General features: G+C 42.0%; 1 protein-coding gene across 2 annotated transcripts in view; it reads left to right on the forward strand.

The window, feature by feature from the left end:
• Window positions 1-15,376, forward strand: part of cdk5rap1 (CDK5 regulatory subunit associated protein 1) — a 28,069-nt gene extending 12,693 nt beyond the window's left edge. The window contains exons 7-13 of one of the 2 annotated variants that reach the window (XM_080205046.1): window positions 12-242; window positions 2,403-2,500; window positions 5,288-5,343; window positions 6,447-6,577; window positions 8,506-8,655; window positions 11,008-11,148; window positions 14,938-15,376. In XM_080205046.1, coding sequence (XP_080061172.1) covers window positions 12-242; window positions 2,403-2,500; window positions 5,288-5,343; window positions 6,447-6,577; window positions 8,506-8,655; window positions 11,008-11,148; window positions 14,938-15,051 — 921 coding nt within the window. In that variant the 3' untranslated portion in view covers window positions 15,052-15,376. The remainder of the gene's footprint in view (window positions 1-11; window positions 243-2,402; window positions 2,501-5,287; window positions 5,344-6,446; window positions 6,578-8,505; window positions 8,656-11,007; window positions 11,149-14,937) is intronic. The other variant, XM_080205047.1, reaches the window with a different exon arrangement.
• The last annotated feature ends 4,618 nt before the right edge of the window (window positions 15,377-19,994 follow it).

Consider the following 19,994-nt stretch of genomic DNA (forward strand, 5'->3'; position numbering starts at 1 on the left):
TTTGACTTCAGGGAGTGAAGGAAGCCACGTTGCTGGGACAGAATGTCAACAGTTACTGTGATACATCGGAGGTTTCATTTCTCATAAAGGAACCCACACATCTAAGCCATGGGTTTAGTACCATATACAGGAATAAATTTGGAGGCTTGCGTTTTGCTGATTTACTAGATCGGGTTTCAAGAATCGATTCTGAGATGAGAATCCGTTTCACATCTCCCCACCCCAAGGATTTCCCAGATGAGGTAAAATGCTGTTTGGTTTGCACCGTTGAAGTGGAATTATCAAAGTTTCTTCCAAGTATACCGTTTCTTTCTGCTGTTCTATATAAATTTTACAACAGTGTGCCAGTGTTAAGACTCGGGCCAGAGACTCCAAAATGCTCTGTGAAGTTGGCCTAGACCCTAAGTTTTACATTTGTTTTGGCATGTTTTTGTTATGGAGTAAAACACAATCAGGTATTTCATTCCAGGTATGATTCAAGTGACCCACTAGGAAGCTTTTATCAAAGCTTATTTAAGAACACAGTTCACACATAACAAAAAGAATTAGCGTGGCTTCGACCAATTACAAGACTTAAACGTGACACAGTATAATTCGTAACAGCTAGCTAATTCTGCTGTTCCAATTTAAAACAATATCCCACAGACATACACTCTTCTTCAGAATTAGCATAAACACAAGTATGCTCATGTGATGCTAGATTTTCAGCTCTTTGACACTTCTGGACAGGGATCCCGACAGCAGTTTTCGGAGAAAACTGTTTGGAGTTTTACTGTTTACATCCTCCAAACAGTAAAACTTCAGAGAGGTAAACCTAGTCTCTGGTAGTTCCCAGTCTTCAGATTTCAGAGAGGGGTAAAGAGAGAGACTGCTCTCTGTTAACTCAAAAGCAGCGTCTAAGACAGCAACACTTGGACAGCAAAATTTTGCATGATGTGGATATGCTGGCATTGGACTGGGGTAAACGCAGTAAAAAGTCTGACAAAAGTGTCTCATTTGCAAGCAGTTTTGAAAAACAAAACTAAACCTGGACTTTACTGTGAAAACGTTACTGTCCCTAATCATATGACCTGACTTGTCAATCACCTCAATCTACTCTGCCATCCCAAGGGGGAACACTAAAACAACAGAACACTATATTAGCTCAGATTAAAACCAAAATGATGTCAACTGTACTGTCAATAAACGTCACTGGCTGCAGATGACACAGCTTCAATAAAATCCCAGGGACTGCGAAAATATCCTGCAGAGAAATATGATCATTAAAGTCAGCAAAGCAATGCCGTTAAGAGATGTAATTTTGAAATAGTTTTCCATACTGGAAGCTCTGGGGGCAATGTTCTACGAAACAAAGGGGAACAGATCCAAAGGGAAATTAAATTTTAAAATTAAGATTGAAGTTGGGAATATCAACCAGATAAATCCTGAAGTATCTACAAATGGTCCACCTCCAGGAAATGGTCACAATTGCAACACGAGATAGGCCGTTAGAAGCTGGGAGAACCTAATTGCATTTTGTTTATAGTTACTGTTCATATGTTTGCTATTTCTGGTAGTAAATTCGGAGAATGAAATTTGTGCAACATTCGACCGATTTATAGAAATCAGCAAGGCGGTGGTATCATGGGTTTCTTGCTGGACTAGTAATCCAGAGACTTAAGGTAATGCTCTGGGGAGCCAGATTTAAATCCCTCCACAGATGGCGAAATTTGTATTCAATAAAAATGTGAAATTAAAAGCGCAATGGTGACTATGAAACCATTGCTAATTGTCATACAAAAACCATCTTGATCACTAATGTCCTTCAGGTGAATCTGCCATCCTTACCTGGTCTGGCCTACGTGTGACTCCAGATCCACAGCAATGTGGTTGACTCTTAAATGCCCATTGAAATGGCTGGTTTATTTATTAGTGTCACAATTAGGCTTACATTAACTCTGCAATGAAGTTGCTGTGCAAATCCCCTAGTCACCATACTCCAGCGCCTGTTTGGGTACATTGGCCATGCTAAATTGCCCCTCAGTGTACCTAAACAGCACATCTTTCAAACTGTGGGAAGAAACCAGAGCACCTGGAGGAAATCCACGCAGAGACGGGGAGAACATGCAAATTCTTCACGGAGAGTTACTCAAGCTGGGAATGGAATCCGAGACCCTGGCACTGAGGTGGTAATGCTAACCATTGTGCCACCATGCCTAGCAAACCACTCAATTCAAAGGCAATTAGGGATGGGTAATAAATGCTAGCCCAGCCAGTGATACTCACATCCCCTGAATGAATAGAAACAAATTGTACTAGTGATATCCAGCTGTAGATAACTGTTCATTTCAAATCTTTTCTTTTGATTCAGCATTTGTTGGTGAGTGCATTGTTATTTTGATTTTGTTTGTCCACCTCCATAGGTTTTACAAATTATCCAGGAGAGAGCCAACATTTGCAAACAGATCCATTTGCCAGCACAGAGTGGGAGCACTGCCATCCTTAAAGCTATGAGACGAGGGTAACCAACTTGCTGCTTATTCTTTATAAAGTCCCCTGTTCAACAGTCAGTATGACACATAAAGGTCATTCATGCTATAAAATTCACAAAGGGGCCTTTTTCTGTGCTGTATACCTTTTTGATTCTATTATCGACTTGGAGTATACAGCAAAAGAAACAGGCCTTATGGCCCAAATAGTTTGTGCTGATGTTTATACTCAAGATTGGTAGCATTGTTACAATTTAAGAGTACAACCTTAAATCACTGGGTATATTGCAAAGTACAGTGATTTCATGCTCTACTCACACTGCCTAACTGTGTGTTCATCTCCAGCAAGAGAACCTAAACATCTCCTCATAATATTCAATTCATTACAGCACTGCATCCTCCATCAGCAACATCCTTGGCATCAACATTGACCAGAAATTTAACTAGACCAGCCACATAAATACTGTGGCTATAATAGCAGGTCAGAGGTTGGGAATTTTGTGCGAACAGCCTCGCCTTTTGCCTCCTATTATCTTTCTATCATAAGATGCAAGCTACAACTGTGATTAAATATTCCTTTCTTGTGTGGGTGACTGCAGTTACACAACACTCAGAATTTGGCACCATGCAGGACAAATAAGTTTGTTTTATAGACATCCGATCCAGCACTTTAAACATTCATTTCTTCCACCCCCCTTGGCGCATGGTAGTCGTCGTGGGTATCACCCAGAAGATGCACTGCAACAACTTGCCGAAGTTTTTGTGAAAATGCTTCCCAAACCAGACACTTCGAGCCAGGGTGTAGACCCATGGGAACACCATCTCGAAGTTCACTTCATTTGCAAGCAACTTGTAAATTTATCACCATTCCTTTAGTATCACTGGATAAAAACCCCTGAACTTTGTACTTAAAAGCACTGTGGGAGTCTCACAAGCAGCAGAAGTTCCCGATGCCGGATGCCTTGATCTGGCACATGTGAATGAGGTACCCCCTCTGGGAGCTCACTGGCAACTCTGAGTGGATTTTTTTGTTATGCTCCCTACATGACAAGTCCCTCCCCACCACTGCGTTAATGCAAGCAGCATTTGGTGGCATGGGGGAGGGGGTGGGTGGGGTTATCCAGTGGCCTTTCTGCTACGTCTAGATTTAATCACGGTGTAGGTGGAAAGGTAGGGGCCCCCACCCTTGTCCTCCTGTCTAACTAAATGCTACCCCTAACACCAGTGTCAGGCAAATGTGATGCCACTGTTTAAAAAATGAGATAAACAAAGACAGGTAACTATAGGCCAGTTAGCTTAACTTCTGTAATAGGGAATATGCTTGAATCTATCATCAAGAAAGAAATAGTGAGACATCTAGATATAAATTGTCCCACTGGTAAGATGCAGCATGGGTTCATGAAGGGAGGGTCATGTTTGACTAATTTGGTGGAATTCTTTGAGAACATTACATATGCAGTGGACAATGGAGAACCTATGGAACGTGGTATGTCTGGATTTCCAGAAGGCATTTGACAAGGAGCCATATCAAAGACTGCTACATATGATAAAGGTGCACAGTATTGCGGGTAATGTATTAGCTTGGATAGAGGATTGGTTAACTAACAAAAAGCAAAGAGTGGAGTTAAATGGATGTTTTCCTGTTTAGCGATCAGTGACTAGTGGTTTGCCTCAGGGATCAGTGTTGGGTCCGCAATTGTTTACGGTTTACCTAGATGATTCGGAGTTGGGGACTAAGTATAGTGTCAAAATTCACAGATGACACTAAGATGGGTGGAAGAGTGAAGTGTGCAGAGGACACTGAAAGTCTGCAAAGGGAATAGATAATCTAACTGAGTGCGTGAGGGTCTGGCAGATGGAGTACAATGTTGGTAAATGTGAGGTCATCCATTTTGGTAGGAATAACCGCAAAATGGACTATTATTTAAATGGTAAAAAAAAATTGCAACGTGCTGCTTTGCAGAGGGACCTGAGTGTCCTTGTGCAGGAATCTTAAGGAGTTGGTTTGCAAATGCAGCAGGTAATTAAGAAGGCAAATGGAATTTTGTCCTTCATTGCTAGAGGGTTGGAGTTTAAAAACAGCGAGATTATGTTGCAGCTGTATAACGTGCTGGTGAGGCCACACCTGGAGTACTGTGTGCAGTTTTATTCTCCTTACTTGAGAAAGGATATACTGGCACTGGAGGGGGTGCAGAGGAGATTCACAAGGTTGATTTCGGAGATGAGAGGGTTGGTTTATGACAAGAGATGGAGTCGACTGGGGCTATACTCATTGGAATTCAGAAGAATGAGGGGAGATCTTATAGAAACATATAAGATTATAAAGGGAATAGATAAATTAGAAGCAGGGAAGCTGTTTCCACTAGTGGGTGAAACTAGGAGGCATAGCCTCAAAATAAGGGGAAGAGATTTAGGACTGAGTTGAGAGGGAACTTCTTCACACAAAGAGTTGTGAATCTGTGGAATTCCCTGCCCAGTGAAGCAGTTGAGGCTACCCCATTAGATGTTTTTAAGTCAAGGATAGTTAAATTTTTGAACAGTAAAGGAATTAAGGATTATGGTGAGCAGGCGGGTAAGTGGAGCTGAATCCATAAAAAGATCAGCCATGATCTTACTGAATGACGGAGCAGGCTGTTCTTATGTCACTACAGGGGAGGGAATTAAATTCTATTCTAGATATTTGGTCATGCCTGCAGTCATCTATTTGCTAATCTATGGATTTTCATTTGTCTGAAGTTCCTTTTCTACATTTAAATGTGCTAAATGTCAATTTTATTGATTGATGGACTATGTTTCTTAATTGTCTGTTTTCATTGCAGGTATACTAGAGAAGCATACCTAGAACTAGTTGAACATATACGCAGGATCATCCCAGGTAACTTCACCTTCATGATTTCCTAACAGTAATGCTGTATTCCATTATTACCTTTGGTTTATATATTAAAAGCTCTTTATTTTCTTTGCTAAAAGCAGAGACGTGTCAGTATCTGTGATGGAGTTCCATTATACTTTAGAATGGAAATAGTTTTAATTTATATGACTGCAGATCTACAGGATAACATTTGCTTTTTTAAAGAAGTAAGGTTAAGATAGAATTTGTCTGATAGTCACAGGCAGGCTTTTGTGGTCCAATCATTAGTATATAGTAGTTTTTTATTTAATGTGGTAGTTGAAAAATCAATTGTTTGTTTTTTGTAGACTGCAATCAAAGGCGAAAAATTGTTGAGCTCAGCTGTCAAACACTGGACATTTTTATCTGGAATATTAGAAATGGTTTATAGCTTAATTGACTCTTAACTGTTCTTGGGATGTGAATGATGCTGACATGGTCACAATTAATGGATTCAGAAAATGGAAGCAGAGAAGTTGTGATAAGGAATCTAGTTATTGGAGAGGAGAGATACCTTTGGGTGGGGAAATATTGTTGGGAAATGCAGTTTGATGGAGAGGAGGTTTTTGTAAAAAGGAAAAATTAAATGAGGTATGCTTATCATGGCAGGGGAGTGACTGGAGACAGTGAGAGTTGGAGGTTAGGATGTGGGGGAAATTGTCAGACAGTGAGTGGGATAGAACTGGAAATTCAGCCACTTGTAGGAAGTGCTGATCAGTAGGAGGAATCTTTAAGGGGAAGTGACCAATTGTTGCTGAATTTGGGGCGGGGCTTGAGAAGCAATAAAATGCAGGAAGGTGAGAGTGAAAAACATCCACAGTACAGGACGGGAAGTTTAAGAGCTGAGATTTGAATCAGTGTATGGACAGGATTAGGTCCACTTATTGTACTGAGTGATGATGGGCTGTAAAGTATTTAAGTGTTGGTGGATGTTGGGTCTGATCCAATTGAAGCCAATTGTTCATATAGTGTTAGAGTTCTATGGCCGCCTGCAAAATTCTGAAGCCACTTGCTTTTGAATTTATTGTTGTTGATTTACTTGGTTACCATGTCATTTGCATTTTTCTATGAATGTCTTTCTGAAACAGGTGTCAGCTTAAGTAGTGACTTCATTGCTGGATTTTGTGATGAGACCGAGGATGATCATCTGCAGACCATTTCTCTTCTTAGACAAGTCCGATTTAACATGGGATACCTTTTTGCCTATAGCATGAGAAAGGTGAGCTATGATGTGGAGATGCCGGCGCTGGACTGGGGTAAGCACGGTAAGAAGTCTCACAGCACCAGGCTGAAGTCCAACAGGTTTATTTAGTAGCACAAACCACAAGCTTTTGGAGCACTGGTCCTTTATCAGGTGAGTGGGAGTTGTGTTCACAAACAGGGCATGTAAAGACACACACTCAATTTACAAGATAAAGGTTGGAATGTGAGTTTTTACTGGTAATGAGTCTTAAAGGTACAGACAAGTAAGTGGAGAGAGGGTTAAGCACAAATTAACAAGATGTGTATTGTCTCCAGCCAGGACAGTTAGTGAGATCTTGCAAGCCTGGGCAAGTCGTGGGGGTTACATACTACAGATAGTATGACAAGAACCCAAAATCCTGGTTGAGGCAGCCCTTGTGTGTGGAACTTGGCTGTAAGTTTCTGCTCAGCGATTCTGCATCGTCGTGTGTCATGAAGGCCGCCTTGCAGAACATTTACCCGAAGATCAGAAGCTGAACGCCAACAAGACCATGACACCACACAACCCTTCCACAGCAACCTCTGCAAGATGTGCCAGATCATCAACACAGATGCCATCATCTCACATGAGAACATCATCCACCAGGTACACGGTTCATACTCTTGCAACTCGGCCAAAGTTGTCTATCTGATATTCTGCAGGAAAGGATGTCCCGAGACATGGCACGTTGGGGAGACCATGCAGATGCTACGACAACGGATGAATGAACACCGCTCGACAATCACCAATGTTCCCTTCCTGTTGGGGAACACTTCAGCAGTCACGTGCATTCAACCTCTGATCTTTGGGAAAGTATTCTTCAAGGTGGCCTTCACGACACACAACAACACAGAATTGCTGAGCAGAAACTTATAGCCAAACTCCACACACACGGGGATGGCCTCAACCGGGATCTTGGATTATGTCACACTATCTATAATCCCCACGACTTGTCTGGGCTTGCAAAAATCTCACTTGCTGTCCTGGTTGGAGACAATACACATTTATTTAACCTGTACTTAACCCTCTCTCCACTCACATAGTCTGTACCTTTAAGACTTGATTACCTGTAAAGATTCACATTCCAACCATTATCTTGTAAATTGGGTTTCTATGCCCTGTTTATGAACACAACTCCCACTCACCTGATGAAGGGGCAGTGCTCTGAAAACTTGTAGCTGGTGCTACCAAATAAACCTGTTGGACTTTAACCTGGTGTTGTGAGACTTTTTAAAGGTGAGCTATCCAGATTGACCTGAAGGATATATTTGGAAGAGATGGTGATGGCTGAACATTGTATTTTTGTGATCCCATGATCTCATTACTACCATTCTTCTTGTTTGAAAGCTATTTATTCACCTCTGTTAGAACATAGCCTATTTACAAAAATTAGGTAACTTAGGGATACATAATACCTATACCTATGTTTGGATCATCCTGTAGCTGTGTCCTATCTCACAAGCAGATCCCCAAACTGACTTTTTCTAAGATGTCTGACTTTCTTGTTCTTTTACCTCAGTACAACATACCACCATAACTTGCCACTTAATGGTTAAACCAGGTAATTTAGAAAGTCATAGCTTTCATTAATTATTCATAACCTAACTTCTGAGAAAATGAAGTTGTCACGATGTGAGTTTGATTTTGATTTTATAATTCAGATGATTGTGAAGAATTGGATTAACTGCTATTAAGACTTCAGGTAGTTTAGTTGCACACAGATGGATCATTTTCCATTCCATCATATTGTTGTCTGCCAAATTTACAGCCAACACTAAGAGGTTTTCTAAGAGAAGCAGTTAGTTTGTTGTATACTTCATTATATTTGTTTTCTTCATCTTGACCTCTTAATTTACTAGGGATCCTCTTTACTGCCAGACATTAGCGCAAAAATAAAGTGTTATAGTAAAATTGTTTTTTTCCAGAAAACACACTCCTATCATAGACTACAGGACAACGTTCCTGCAGTTGTGAAGCAGCATCGTTTAGAGGAACTCATCACTGTGTTCCGAGAAGAGGCAGCTAAACTCAACTCTGAGCTTATTGGAACTGAGCAACTTGTGCTTGTGGAAGGGGTATGTAGGAATATTAAAGCTGTTTGAACTGTGAGTTTTATTTCTTGAGAAAAAGAAATAATCAACAAATGTTGAAATAGTAACATGTTCTTGATCAGAATGTTCTGATCAATGGACAGTATTGCTGTCAGAAGATCAATAAAGGTCAATCATAAAGTCTTTGCTAGTACTAATTGGTTATGTTAGGTTTGATGAATAGTTGCAACTTTATGCAGAACTTGTTTTCAATTTCGCATTTATATCAATGACATTACTAAAAATGATGCATAAATTTGCATTTCATGTATGATACACTATGCTCAAATTTATGTCTCGCAATAAAAGCTGGAAATATTCAGCAAGTTAGGCAGCATCTGTGGAAAGAAAAAACAGTATTTCAGCTGGATAACTGTTTCCAAACTAAAAAAGGTTAAAGATTAAACTTTTTTGGAAGGGGCTGCAGTTTCACTTTACAAGAGTGAGAAATTTCCACTATTTGCCAAATGTCCAACGGTGGTATTCTGGAAATCTGCCATTTTGAATTTATGTTCTGATTTTCAGGGCTAGTTCAAGGTACGGAGATTTTTTTTTCCCCCATTGAATTCCTATAGTGCAGAAGGAAGCCATTCAGCCCATTGAGTCTGCATCAACCCGCCAAGACTGCATCTTGCCCAGGTCCATCCACACCCTCTCCCCCTCCCTAACCACTCCCTGTCTCATAACCCCATGCATTTGCCATGACCATTCCACCTAATCTGCACAAATTTGGACTGTGGCAGGGTAGCTTCATAGTGACTTGCATGTTACTTTGAAGTTTCTATTTGTAATGAAGCTACAAACTATTAATGGATATTGCTTTTGACTGGCATTGGATAGTCTTTGTTTAAGTTGATATGTTCAAAAATGCAAGATCATATGAATTTACAGTAAATTCTTCTATGAAGATAAAGCTGAAGCGTTTGGTGCAATCTTCAGCCACGTGTGCCAAATGGATGGTCCAGCTCTGTCTTCTTTGGAAGATCCCAGCGTCAGAGATGCCCATCTTTGATTTATTTCACATGAATTCAAGAAACAGTTGAAGGCACTGGTTACAACAAAGACTATGATCCCTGACAATATTTCGACACTAGTACTGAAGACTTGTCCTTCAGAACTTGCTGCACCCCCTAGCCAAGCTGTTCCAGTACAGCTACAACCCTGGCATCTACTTGGCAATGTGGAAGATTACCCAGGCATGTCCTGCACACAGAAAAGTCATATTCAACCTGGCCCCCTGACAGTCTATTCTCAATCATTAATAAATTGATGGAAGGTGTCATCAATAGTGCTATCAAGCAACACTTACTTAGCAATAACTTGCCCATGGATGCTCAGTTTGTGCTGTGCCATAGTCATTTGGCTCCTGACCTCATTATAGTCTTGGTTCAAACATGGACAAAAGGGCTGAACTCCACAAAAGAAGTGAGAGTGACTGCTCTTGACATCAAGGTCACATTTAACTGAGTATGGCATGAAGGAGCGCTAGCAAGACTGGAGTCACTGGGAAATGGGGGAAAACTCTCCACTTGCTGGAGTCGCACCTAGCACAAAGGAAGATGGTTGTGGTGGTTGGAAGTCAGTCATCACAACACTAGGACAACACTACAGGAGTTTCTCAAGGTAGTGCCCCAGGCCCAACCATCTTTAGCTGTTGCTTCATCAGTTACCTTCCTTCCTTCAAAAGATCAAGAGTGGGGATGTTTGCTGATGATTGCACAGTGTTCATCGTTTACACCTCCTCAGATACTGAAGCAATTCATATCTAAATGAAACAAGACTTGGACAATGTCCAGGCTTGGGCAGATGAGTGGCAAATAACATTCACATCACACAAGAGAGAATCTAAGCATTGCTCCTTATTTTTAGTCAGTGACCCCTAGTTCTAGATTCTTCCACAAGAGTAAACATCCTGTCCACATCCACAGAGTAATGACCCCTCAGGAACTTATGTTTCAATCAAGTTGCCTCTTACTCTTCTAAACTCCAGGCACTAAATGCTAGCCTAATTAATGAAGCCCACATCCCTTGAATGAATGTTTAAAAATGCCAAATGCTACCCTTGGGTGTTTCCTTCCTTTATAAATAATCAGTAGTCACAGGATAGCCTGTGATGTTCCATAAACCTTACAACAATTGAGTTGATTTTAGTTTTGTTTTATTTTAAATGTTTGCCCTAAGCATTTCAGAAAATACAATACTTCGCTATTGAATTTGTAACTTGTAATATATGACTGGTATTCTACATTTGTAAATCTCTTGGGTTTTGTATTATAGTTTAAAACCAATAATACAGAAACCAATGACCAATTATTTCATGTTGTTACATATTCCCAGGCCAGTAAACGGTCTAAGCTGGAATTGTGTGGAAGAAGTGATGGTAATATTAAAGTAATTTTTCCCAATGTGGAGGTACCATGTGACTGGTCATCTAGAATGCTTGCGCCTGTTGGAACGGGAGACTATATATCTGTGCAAGTAAGTGAATAACTGGTTTTTCAGAAATAGTTCTAATGTACAATGGACATTTGAGAAATTGTCACATTTTTGCAAAATTCTGAATTGCAAGCAAAATTTGCACAATGGTTTCTGTAAATCAGAGATTGGTGTCTTCAAAATCAGAATGGAATGCAGTCTGTGTCTCTTTACGAAACTACTTTATTAATACAACTGAGAATATTGCAGGAACATTGAAGACCAACCTTCTTGAGTTCAATACGAAGCCTTTTAAACAATGATCATTTTATAAAGAGAGTTTTTACATTGCAACAATTAGTGCATCTAAAACTGCATCTACCCGTGTAGAACTGACAACACAACCACAATAAGATGCAAGAGTGGTTATTGCTAATCCTATTCTTTATCTTACCGTAGCATTGAATTTGGAAGTTTTGAAATGCTTGCACAGAGCATTCCTATTGTTTGCTGTTGTTGCCCGTGCAGCATGTAGTTGAGAAGTAGCAAGGGGCCTAGGACAGATCCTTGAGGGACTCCAGTGGTAACAATACAAGATTGGAAAGAGAAGCCATTGCAAGTGATTTTTCTGACACTGGATAGATAAGAATGTAATCAATTGTAAGCAGTCCCACCCATCTTAAAGACAGAATGAGATATTTTGGAGGAGGATGGTGTGGATAATGGTGTCAAAGGCAATCGACAGATGAGAAGAATGCTGTAACTGTGCTTTGGTCTGAATGGCCTCCTGTCCTGTAATGACACTGACTCTATGCAGAAGAGATTGGAGAGGCATTGAACCAATATTTCTCTTCGGTGTTCACGCAGGGGGACATAAATGTAGCTGTGGAGAACACTGGGTTACAAGGTTGTAAACTGGACAGTATTGCAGTTGTTAAGGAGGATGTGCTAGTTATTCTTGAGGGTTTGAAAATAGATAAGTCCCCTGGGCTGGACGGGATTTACCCTAGGATTCTCTGGGAGGCAAGGGAGAAGATTGCACAGCCTCTGGCTCTGATCTTCAGGTTGTCGTTGGTCACCGGTATAGTGCCAGAAGATTGGAGGTTAGCGACTGTTGTCCCATTGTTTAAGAAGGGGAACAGAGACTTCCCCAGGAATTATAGACCGGTGAGTCTTACTTCTGTTGTGGGCAAGGTTTTAGAAAAAATTATTAGGGATAGGATTTATAGTTATTTGGAGTGTAATGAAATGATTAGAGATAGTCAGCATGGTTTTGTGGAGGGTAGGTCGTGCCTTACTAACCTTATTGAGTTTTTTGAGGAAGTGACCAAAGAGGTGGATGGGGGTAAGGCAGTTGACGTGGTATATATGGACTTTAGTAAGGCGTTTGATAAGGTTCACCATGGAAGCCTTCTGCAGAAATTGCAGATGTATGGGATTGAGGGTGATTTAGGAAATTGGATTAGGAATTGGCTGGCGGATAGGAGACAGAGGGTGGTGGTTGATGGTAAGTATTCGACATGGAGTTCAGTTACGAGTGGTGTGCCTCAAGGATCTGTTTTGGGGCCACTGCTGTTTGTAATTTTTATAAATGATCTGGATGAGGGTATAGCTGGGTGGATTAGTAAATTTGCTGATGACACCAAAGTCAGAGGTGTGGTAGATAGTGAGGAAGGGTGTCTTAGTCTACAGGGAGACTTGGACAAGTTGCAGAGCTGGGCCGAGAGGTGGAGGATGGAGTTTAATGCGGAAAAGTGTGAGGTAATTCAGTTTGGCAGGAATAATAGATGTGTAGAGTATAGGGCTAACGGTAGGACTCTGAATAGTGTGGATGAACAGAGGGATCTAGGTGTATGTGTACATAGATCCCTGAAAGTTGGGAATCAAGTAGATAGGGTTATTAGGAAGGCATACGGTGTCTTGGCGTTTATTTGTAGGGGGATTGAATTTAGGAGCCGCAGCGTCATGTTGCAACTGTAAAAAACTCTGGTGCGTCCGCACTTGGAGTATTGTGTGCAGTTCTCGTTCCCACATTATAGGAAGGATGTGGAGGCTTTGGAGAGGGTGCAGAGGAGGTTTACCAGGATGTTGCCTGGTATGGAGGGGAGGTCCTATGAGGAGAGACTGAGGGATTTGAAGTTGTTCTCGTTAGAAAGAAGGCGGCTGCGAGGGGACTTTATTGAAACATATAAGATGATTAGAGGTTTGGATAGGGTGGACAGTGATAGCCTTTTTCCTCAGATGGAGAAAGCTAGCACGAGGGGGCATAGCTTTAAATTAAGGGGTGGTCGTTATAGGACGGATGTCAGGGGTAGGTTCTTTACCCAGAGGGTGGTGAGGGATTGGAATGCCCTGCCTGCTGCAGTTGTAAATGCGCCTAGTTTGGGGGCATTTAAGAGATCCGTGGATAGGTTTATGGATGGAAAGGGTTTGGTTTAGGTTAGAGGGTCATTGTTTTTTAACTGGTCGGCGCAACATCGTGGGCCTAAGGGCCTGTTCTGCGCTGTTATGTTCTAAGTTCTATGTTATATTCTGCCGGCCCATTGCACTGCGAGAGACAGAAGCAGGGGCAAGTTTTTCACCACCGGATTTCTGGTGTCATCTGATTTCTGGTGCAAAGTTGATTGAAGTATTTAAATGAGCATTTCAGTATGGTTAGTGGACCCGGGACTGTAGTCTGCGGGCCCACTAGCCTCTCTTTCCCCACCCTCGTGCCAGGTGTGTTTCACTCCAGTGGGGTTTACAATAGCTGCCCACTAATGAGGAGCTACTACTGGAAACCCTACTAGAAAGAAGGGAAGCCGTGGAGGCATTCTAGAAGGTTGGGGGTAAGAAGGGGGTGCCCTCTAAACATTTCCAACTTGGCAGTGCCAGCCTGACCCTGGCACTGCCCAAGGAACATCTTGGCACTTCCCACTGAGCATCAGGTAGTGCTGTGGGGGCAGAGCCTCTGGGGGCAGTTGTGAGGGGTCCTGCTGGCACTTTGCATTCAGGATCAGTGACAGAAGAGGTGTAGGAGGGAGAGTGGGGCTCAGCGAGATTGGGACTGCCTGCGGGGGAGGGGTGGGGGTGGGGGCGAGAGCTTCGCGTGGCCAGCGAAGCAAGATTGAAGGGCTGGCCAGCAGTTGGGACACCAGTAGTGCAGGGCTACTGTGTATGCGCTGATCTTTGCTATGACAGATCAGTGCATGTGCAGAGGCCCATTCAGTGCTCTGCTGCCGGCCTCTCCAGTGGGAATAGGTCCCACCCCCAGGTTTTTATCATGATTCACACGAGTGCATTCTGTGATGCCAGAGTGTAGAAGATTCATTTTGAAAGTCCCACCAAATAAAGTAGCGGGATTTACCCCAGTTTTTACGAGAATTAGGCACTTAGATCTTTTCGGGAGAATTCCACCCCAATACTTTGATTTTGATGAGAGTTGTTTCAGAGCTATGGAGTAGAAACTTAATTGGAGAAACATGATTTTTAGCAGAAGTCACTAGAAAATAAAGCCCTGTGTTTTATTTATGCAGCTTTTAGCTTAATCATTCTGAGGTCAATTCAATTGCAATTTTAAATAAGAGTTAATGGTGTTTGACTATAATTGTGAGTCATTTCACGATTGGGTTGTGAACCAACCCAACCCACTCTGAGGTTCTCTGTACTGTGCTTGAGTAGCGCATGAGGTGGTGTATGGGAGCAGCTCAGAATCAGATAGATACTGCAATATTGTTTTCCATTCTTTCCACTGTCCCGCAAAAAAAAAATGAGAACTGCAGATATGTAAAACATTGTAAACCACTTGCAATTATGTTTTTAATAAATATATTTTTGGATATATTTAATTCAGATTTTTATCTATATTTTCAGATAACATCTGCCAGTTCTCAAAGTTTGAAAGGTATCCCAATCTGCCATACAACACTGAACAGTTCAGCAAAAATGATATCAAAACAACTGCAAGCTGTCAATAGTGGACAGTAACCTCTATCTGGGGCTGGAGTTGTACTGTAAGATAATTTGGAGAAAGTATAGAGTTTGTGGTTCTGCACTTGGGGCATCACTGAGAATTGCAAAGTGAAACCCGATGCATGCTTTCACCATAGAGGAAGTAAATACGCGTTGATTAGAGCTTAAATACAACGAATCAGTGTGTGTGTATCTTCTTGAGTTCTGACCCTGGCAATGCGTTAAATGTTCAGTTACTTGGTTGGTATTACAGTATGGAAACATTGACACATCGGTTAGAGATAAATAATTGTATAAATTATGTTGCACGTGTATTTTGTAATAAAGATTTCTAAATGTTTGCATATTGCTTTATTTCATTGAGGATCAGGCACTTTGCAGTCAAGCTCACCACACTGGAGAAGAAATTTTGAAACCTTGAATTTGTTGAAATCATCAAACTCATCCTTCACAGCTCTGACAAAGGGTTATCCTGACTCAAAATGTTCACTCTATTCTCTCTCTATAAATGTTGTCAGACCTGCTAAGAGTTTACAGTATTTTCTGGTTTTGTTTCATCCTTTACTTTCCCAGTCCACAGCCTTAACTCAGCGATAACACCCTTACTTCTTGAGCACATAATGGAACCCCTGGCATTATTCAAAGAGCAGGGAGTTCTCCCAGTGTCCTGGTCAACATTTATGTCTCAGCCAGCATTGTCTGGCCACTTATCTCATTTGCAGTTTGTGGACCTTATTACATATGCACAAATTTGATTGCTGCATTACAACAATGGCTTCAGATTTATTTTATTGGCTGTAAAGTGCTTTTGGAAGTATGGAGGAAAGTGCACTTTGGAGATGCTAGTTTGTTTGTTAACTTTTCCAATCTCATCTCCACATTGGCCCTTAATATCTGTCATGCCTTTATCATCAACTTTGTATTTTCTGGACACTTCAACACCCTTCTGGTATATACTAGCCTCTGCACCCTGGGGAGAAGAAAATTGCTCAACTTCAATGCAAGCTCTAATCTTTCCTTCTCTGCCAGCTGTCCGATTCCTGAAGCTTCTGTCAATTTGTTTTGTAGCTGTGTGGGAAATGCTAAAATGATGTTAGTTGATATTTTGAATCTAGCTCAAGTGCGCATGATGTGTGACAGACCTTCCTGTCCATCACCTGATCTACTAGGCAAATTACATTTTTCAAGAGTTTGGCAGCTATTCCCCTTGTATCTTAAGATAGTGAGAAGCTCGACCGGCCAGCAGATAAGTGTTAAGTGAGCCTGGGTGATAATGTCACACACTCACTAATGATGTCAATCATGTTTTTTTTGCCTCTCACCCGATTGTACCACCTTCTCTTGCCAAATGATGGGTGGGACGACGTTGTAAGATCACACCCACTGTTGTTGTTGAGCCAAGTTCAAGTTAGCTGCATGGTCATGCTCCTGCAAGTAAAGATTGATGGATGCGGAAGGTCTGGTTCACAAGGGAGCAGCAAGGGAAGCCAGAGATTTGTGTGAGGAATCAGGATGATAAAGGGAAACTCAGTGCAGATTAAGATCCAAAATACTAACAGCATGTGCAGTAGTTAAAATAAAAAAATTAAGGGCATTAATTTGAGGAAAAAAGACAATGTAAATCATACTAATCTTCCTACAGTAAAAGAAGAACTGAAATTATTGGAACTTTTTTTATCTTTGCTAACATACTTCAGTTTTTTGGTGGTTACTGTTGCAGATCGGAAATAAAAAAAGCTGCTGGTTTTCTGAAATACATTGGTTGCAATTTGATGATCACAGTGTCTTTTCCGTTTATTTGTAAAACAACAAATTTGTAGGTTAAATTCATGTCAGTGTAGATATGAGGGTTTTCAAATTAAGATTAAAGTTCTTAATTGAGTAGTCCATCAGCAAGAATAGCTACTTGATTGGTATTACAGTATGGAAACATGCTTTAAAGTTCCATTGTATATATTACATCGCAACCAAGGTGAAGACATATGCATGGTCCTGTGTTTAATGAAATTCTTCAGAAGTTCCTGTTGCATTTACTTATCAATTATTCTAAGTTCCTTCCCCAAATAATTGAATCAAAAAAAAACTCCACTTCCTGCATTGGTTGCCCCCAAGTAAACTTGAACAAAACAATTTTTTTCCTTGATTACATTGTTAAATATTGTGGCCAAATGAGCCATCTAAAATGGCAATTTGTAAAGCACCCTGGGACAATTGGCAAAAAATTAAATGACAGGCTGCAGCCTGAAAGACAGATAAACAGGCTGCAACCCAGATGAATGAATGCATAGGATATGGGTCATCTCCAGGACAAACGAGACTTCAGTCAAACTGGGTTGTTTACTAGGCATAGGGACACTAACCATTTATTTGGGAGGGAGGTGTGAGCCTTACCTGCTCCCAGCACCTACAGACATGGACATTGGGGACACACCCAGAGATTGGTGTGGCAGCCCCTGATTGGACTTTATTGATCAGGGTGAGCAAGACCTGATCGATTCATTGGCAATGGCCAAAAGGGGTGAGAAAACCAACAGGGTATAAAGGGTGCTGTGCAGCCAAGAACCTCTCTGTCTGACCTCACAAACGAGTTACAACAATGGTGACCGTCGCCAGCCAATGACCAGCACAAAGAGAGCCACCACACCCGAGAAGGAAGGAAGACCAGAGCCAGAGTGCCAGACCAGAGCAAACGATCAGAGTACGCAGAGGACAACCGAGACCAGCGTACAGATAAAGGCCAACCTCTGCTTAGGTATTTGCCAGTTGCGCAAAGTTAAGTCAAGGTTTTGTATTGGACTTGAACTTTCGTACTTTCTGTAAGATAACTTATTTTGGTTGGGTGTGTGCTTATTGATTGTGTGTTTTAATTAAACATTGGCTGTGTGAACAAGGCATCGACTCGCAGTTCTTTGTCCACCGTATAAGGCTAAAGCAGACTGCAGCAGGTGCAACAATTGGTGAGCTCCGCCGGGACACCGAGTCAAGTAACTTTGTTCGTTGATATTGAATCCCCAGAATCTGTATTGAACGATTATTCAAAACTCAGAGCCAAAAGATATAAACTCTGTTGGACAAGTAACTGCTTTCAGGAAATTGTTTATTGTGTGTGCATTGTAACTAACAAAGAGGATAGGGTAAACTCTGTAGGTTTGCATTAGAATCCGGAGGGATTAGGACCGGAACATAGCCCAAAGCTGTGTTGTTCGTCCATCGTCATTGATGAGGATCTCGACACCATTAGTCATTTTGAGGTTGGATGCGGTGTGTCTGATGATGACTGATCAGGCCAATTTGGGCACAGAATGTCCTGGCACATATTGGACAGATTTGCGTAGACACTGCAGTTGTTGCGCTGGTGGCTCTGGACTTGCGCAGCTCGCGCTTAAGTTGTGCTTCAGCAATGCACCTTGTTTCGTAAGCTTGACGGCCTTTGTGGATGAGGCAGCGCCAGGTAGGGCAGTTTTGTGCCAATGTTTCCCAGGTGGTCGAGTCAATGTCAAGCAACTTCATGGAGGCTTTGAGTGTGTCTTTGAAATGTTTCTTCTGCCCTCCATGTGAGTGTCTTCCTGCAGAGAGTTCCCCAAAAAGGAGCTGCTTGGGTATGTGCTCGTCTGACATACGGGTGACATGACCTGCCCACCGGGTCTGCGCGCTCATCAGCAGTGTGTGGACTGATGGTAGACATGTTCTAAAGAGAACTTCAGTGTCTGGTACTTTGTCTTGCCATCTGATGCGTAATATTCTGCGAAGACAAGTCATGTGGAAATGATTGAGCTGTCTTGCATGCCTTCGATACACAGTCCACGTTTCACAGGCATACAGGAGGGTAGTGAGTACCGCGGCACTGTAGACCTTCAGTTTTGTTGCTGGGCTGATTCCTCAACATTCACATATAGTGGGGCGCAGTCTACCGAAAGCAGAAATTGCTTTTGCTATTCTGCAGTTAACTTCCATATCAATAGTCACTGCTTGGTACAGGGTGTTGCCAAGATAAGTGAACTGGTCCACTGCCTGTAGTTTCTGCCCTTTGATTGTGATTATGGGTTCTGTGTACGGTGCATGAGGAGCAGGCTGGTGCATGACTTCGGTCTTTTTATTGTTGATGGTGAGTCAAAAGTTGTCACAAGCCGTGGAAAATTTGTCCATACTGACAAAATGAGCCAGCATACAGGGCACAGTCATCAGCAAACAGGAAGTCTCTCAGAACAGTCTCCTTCACTTTGGTAATAGCTTGAAGTCTCCTCAGGTTGAAGAGCTTCCCATCCAGTCTGTACTTCAGGCTGATTCCAGCAACACTGTCCTGGAAGACATCATCATCATGGCAGTAAACATCATGCTGAACAGTGTGGGTGCGAGCACACAGCCCTGTTTGACGGCATTGGTGACTGGGAATGCCTCAGAGGATTCTCTGCCATCCAGTACTCTGGCCATCATGGAACTGGCATACCATCTGAATGAATTTGGAGGGGCAGCTGAACTTTGACATGATCCTCCACAGGCCTTGTCGGCCGACAGTGTCGAAGGCTTTCGCGAGGTCAGCAAAGGTTGTGTAGAGAGCTTGCAATTCTGCTCCTGACACTTCTCCTGAAATTGGCACTGTGACTCTGGAAGCAGGCCTAGCTCCAGATGAGTGACCAGACAATTTAGCAGGACTCTTGCGAGGCTTTTTCCTGTGATAGAGAGCAGCAAGATTCCTCGGTGGTTGTCGCATACTTGTCGATTGCCCTTTCTCTTGTAGAGCTGTACAATGGAAGCATCTTTAAGTTCCTGAGGAATGGATCCTTGCTTTCAAAAGGACTGGAACAACTCGGTGAGCTTCTTGATAAGTGCAGGACCAGCAGCTTTATAGATCCCTGCAGATATGGCATCTGCCCCTGGGGCTTTGCCACTGGATAGCTGGCTGACAGCTTTCGTGACTTCAGCTACTACTGGTTGGTCATCCATGGTGCTGTTGATAT

Source organism: Carcharhinus amblyrhynchos, chromosome 16, assembly GCF_965287045.1.
Source record: "Carcharhinus amblyrhynchos chromosome 16, sCarAmb.v2.hapA, whole genome shotgun sequence".
Lineage (NCBI taxonomy): Eukaryota > Metazoa > Chordata > Chondrichthyes > Carcharhiniformes > Carcharhinidae > Carcharhinus > Carcharhinus amblyrhynchos.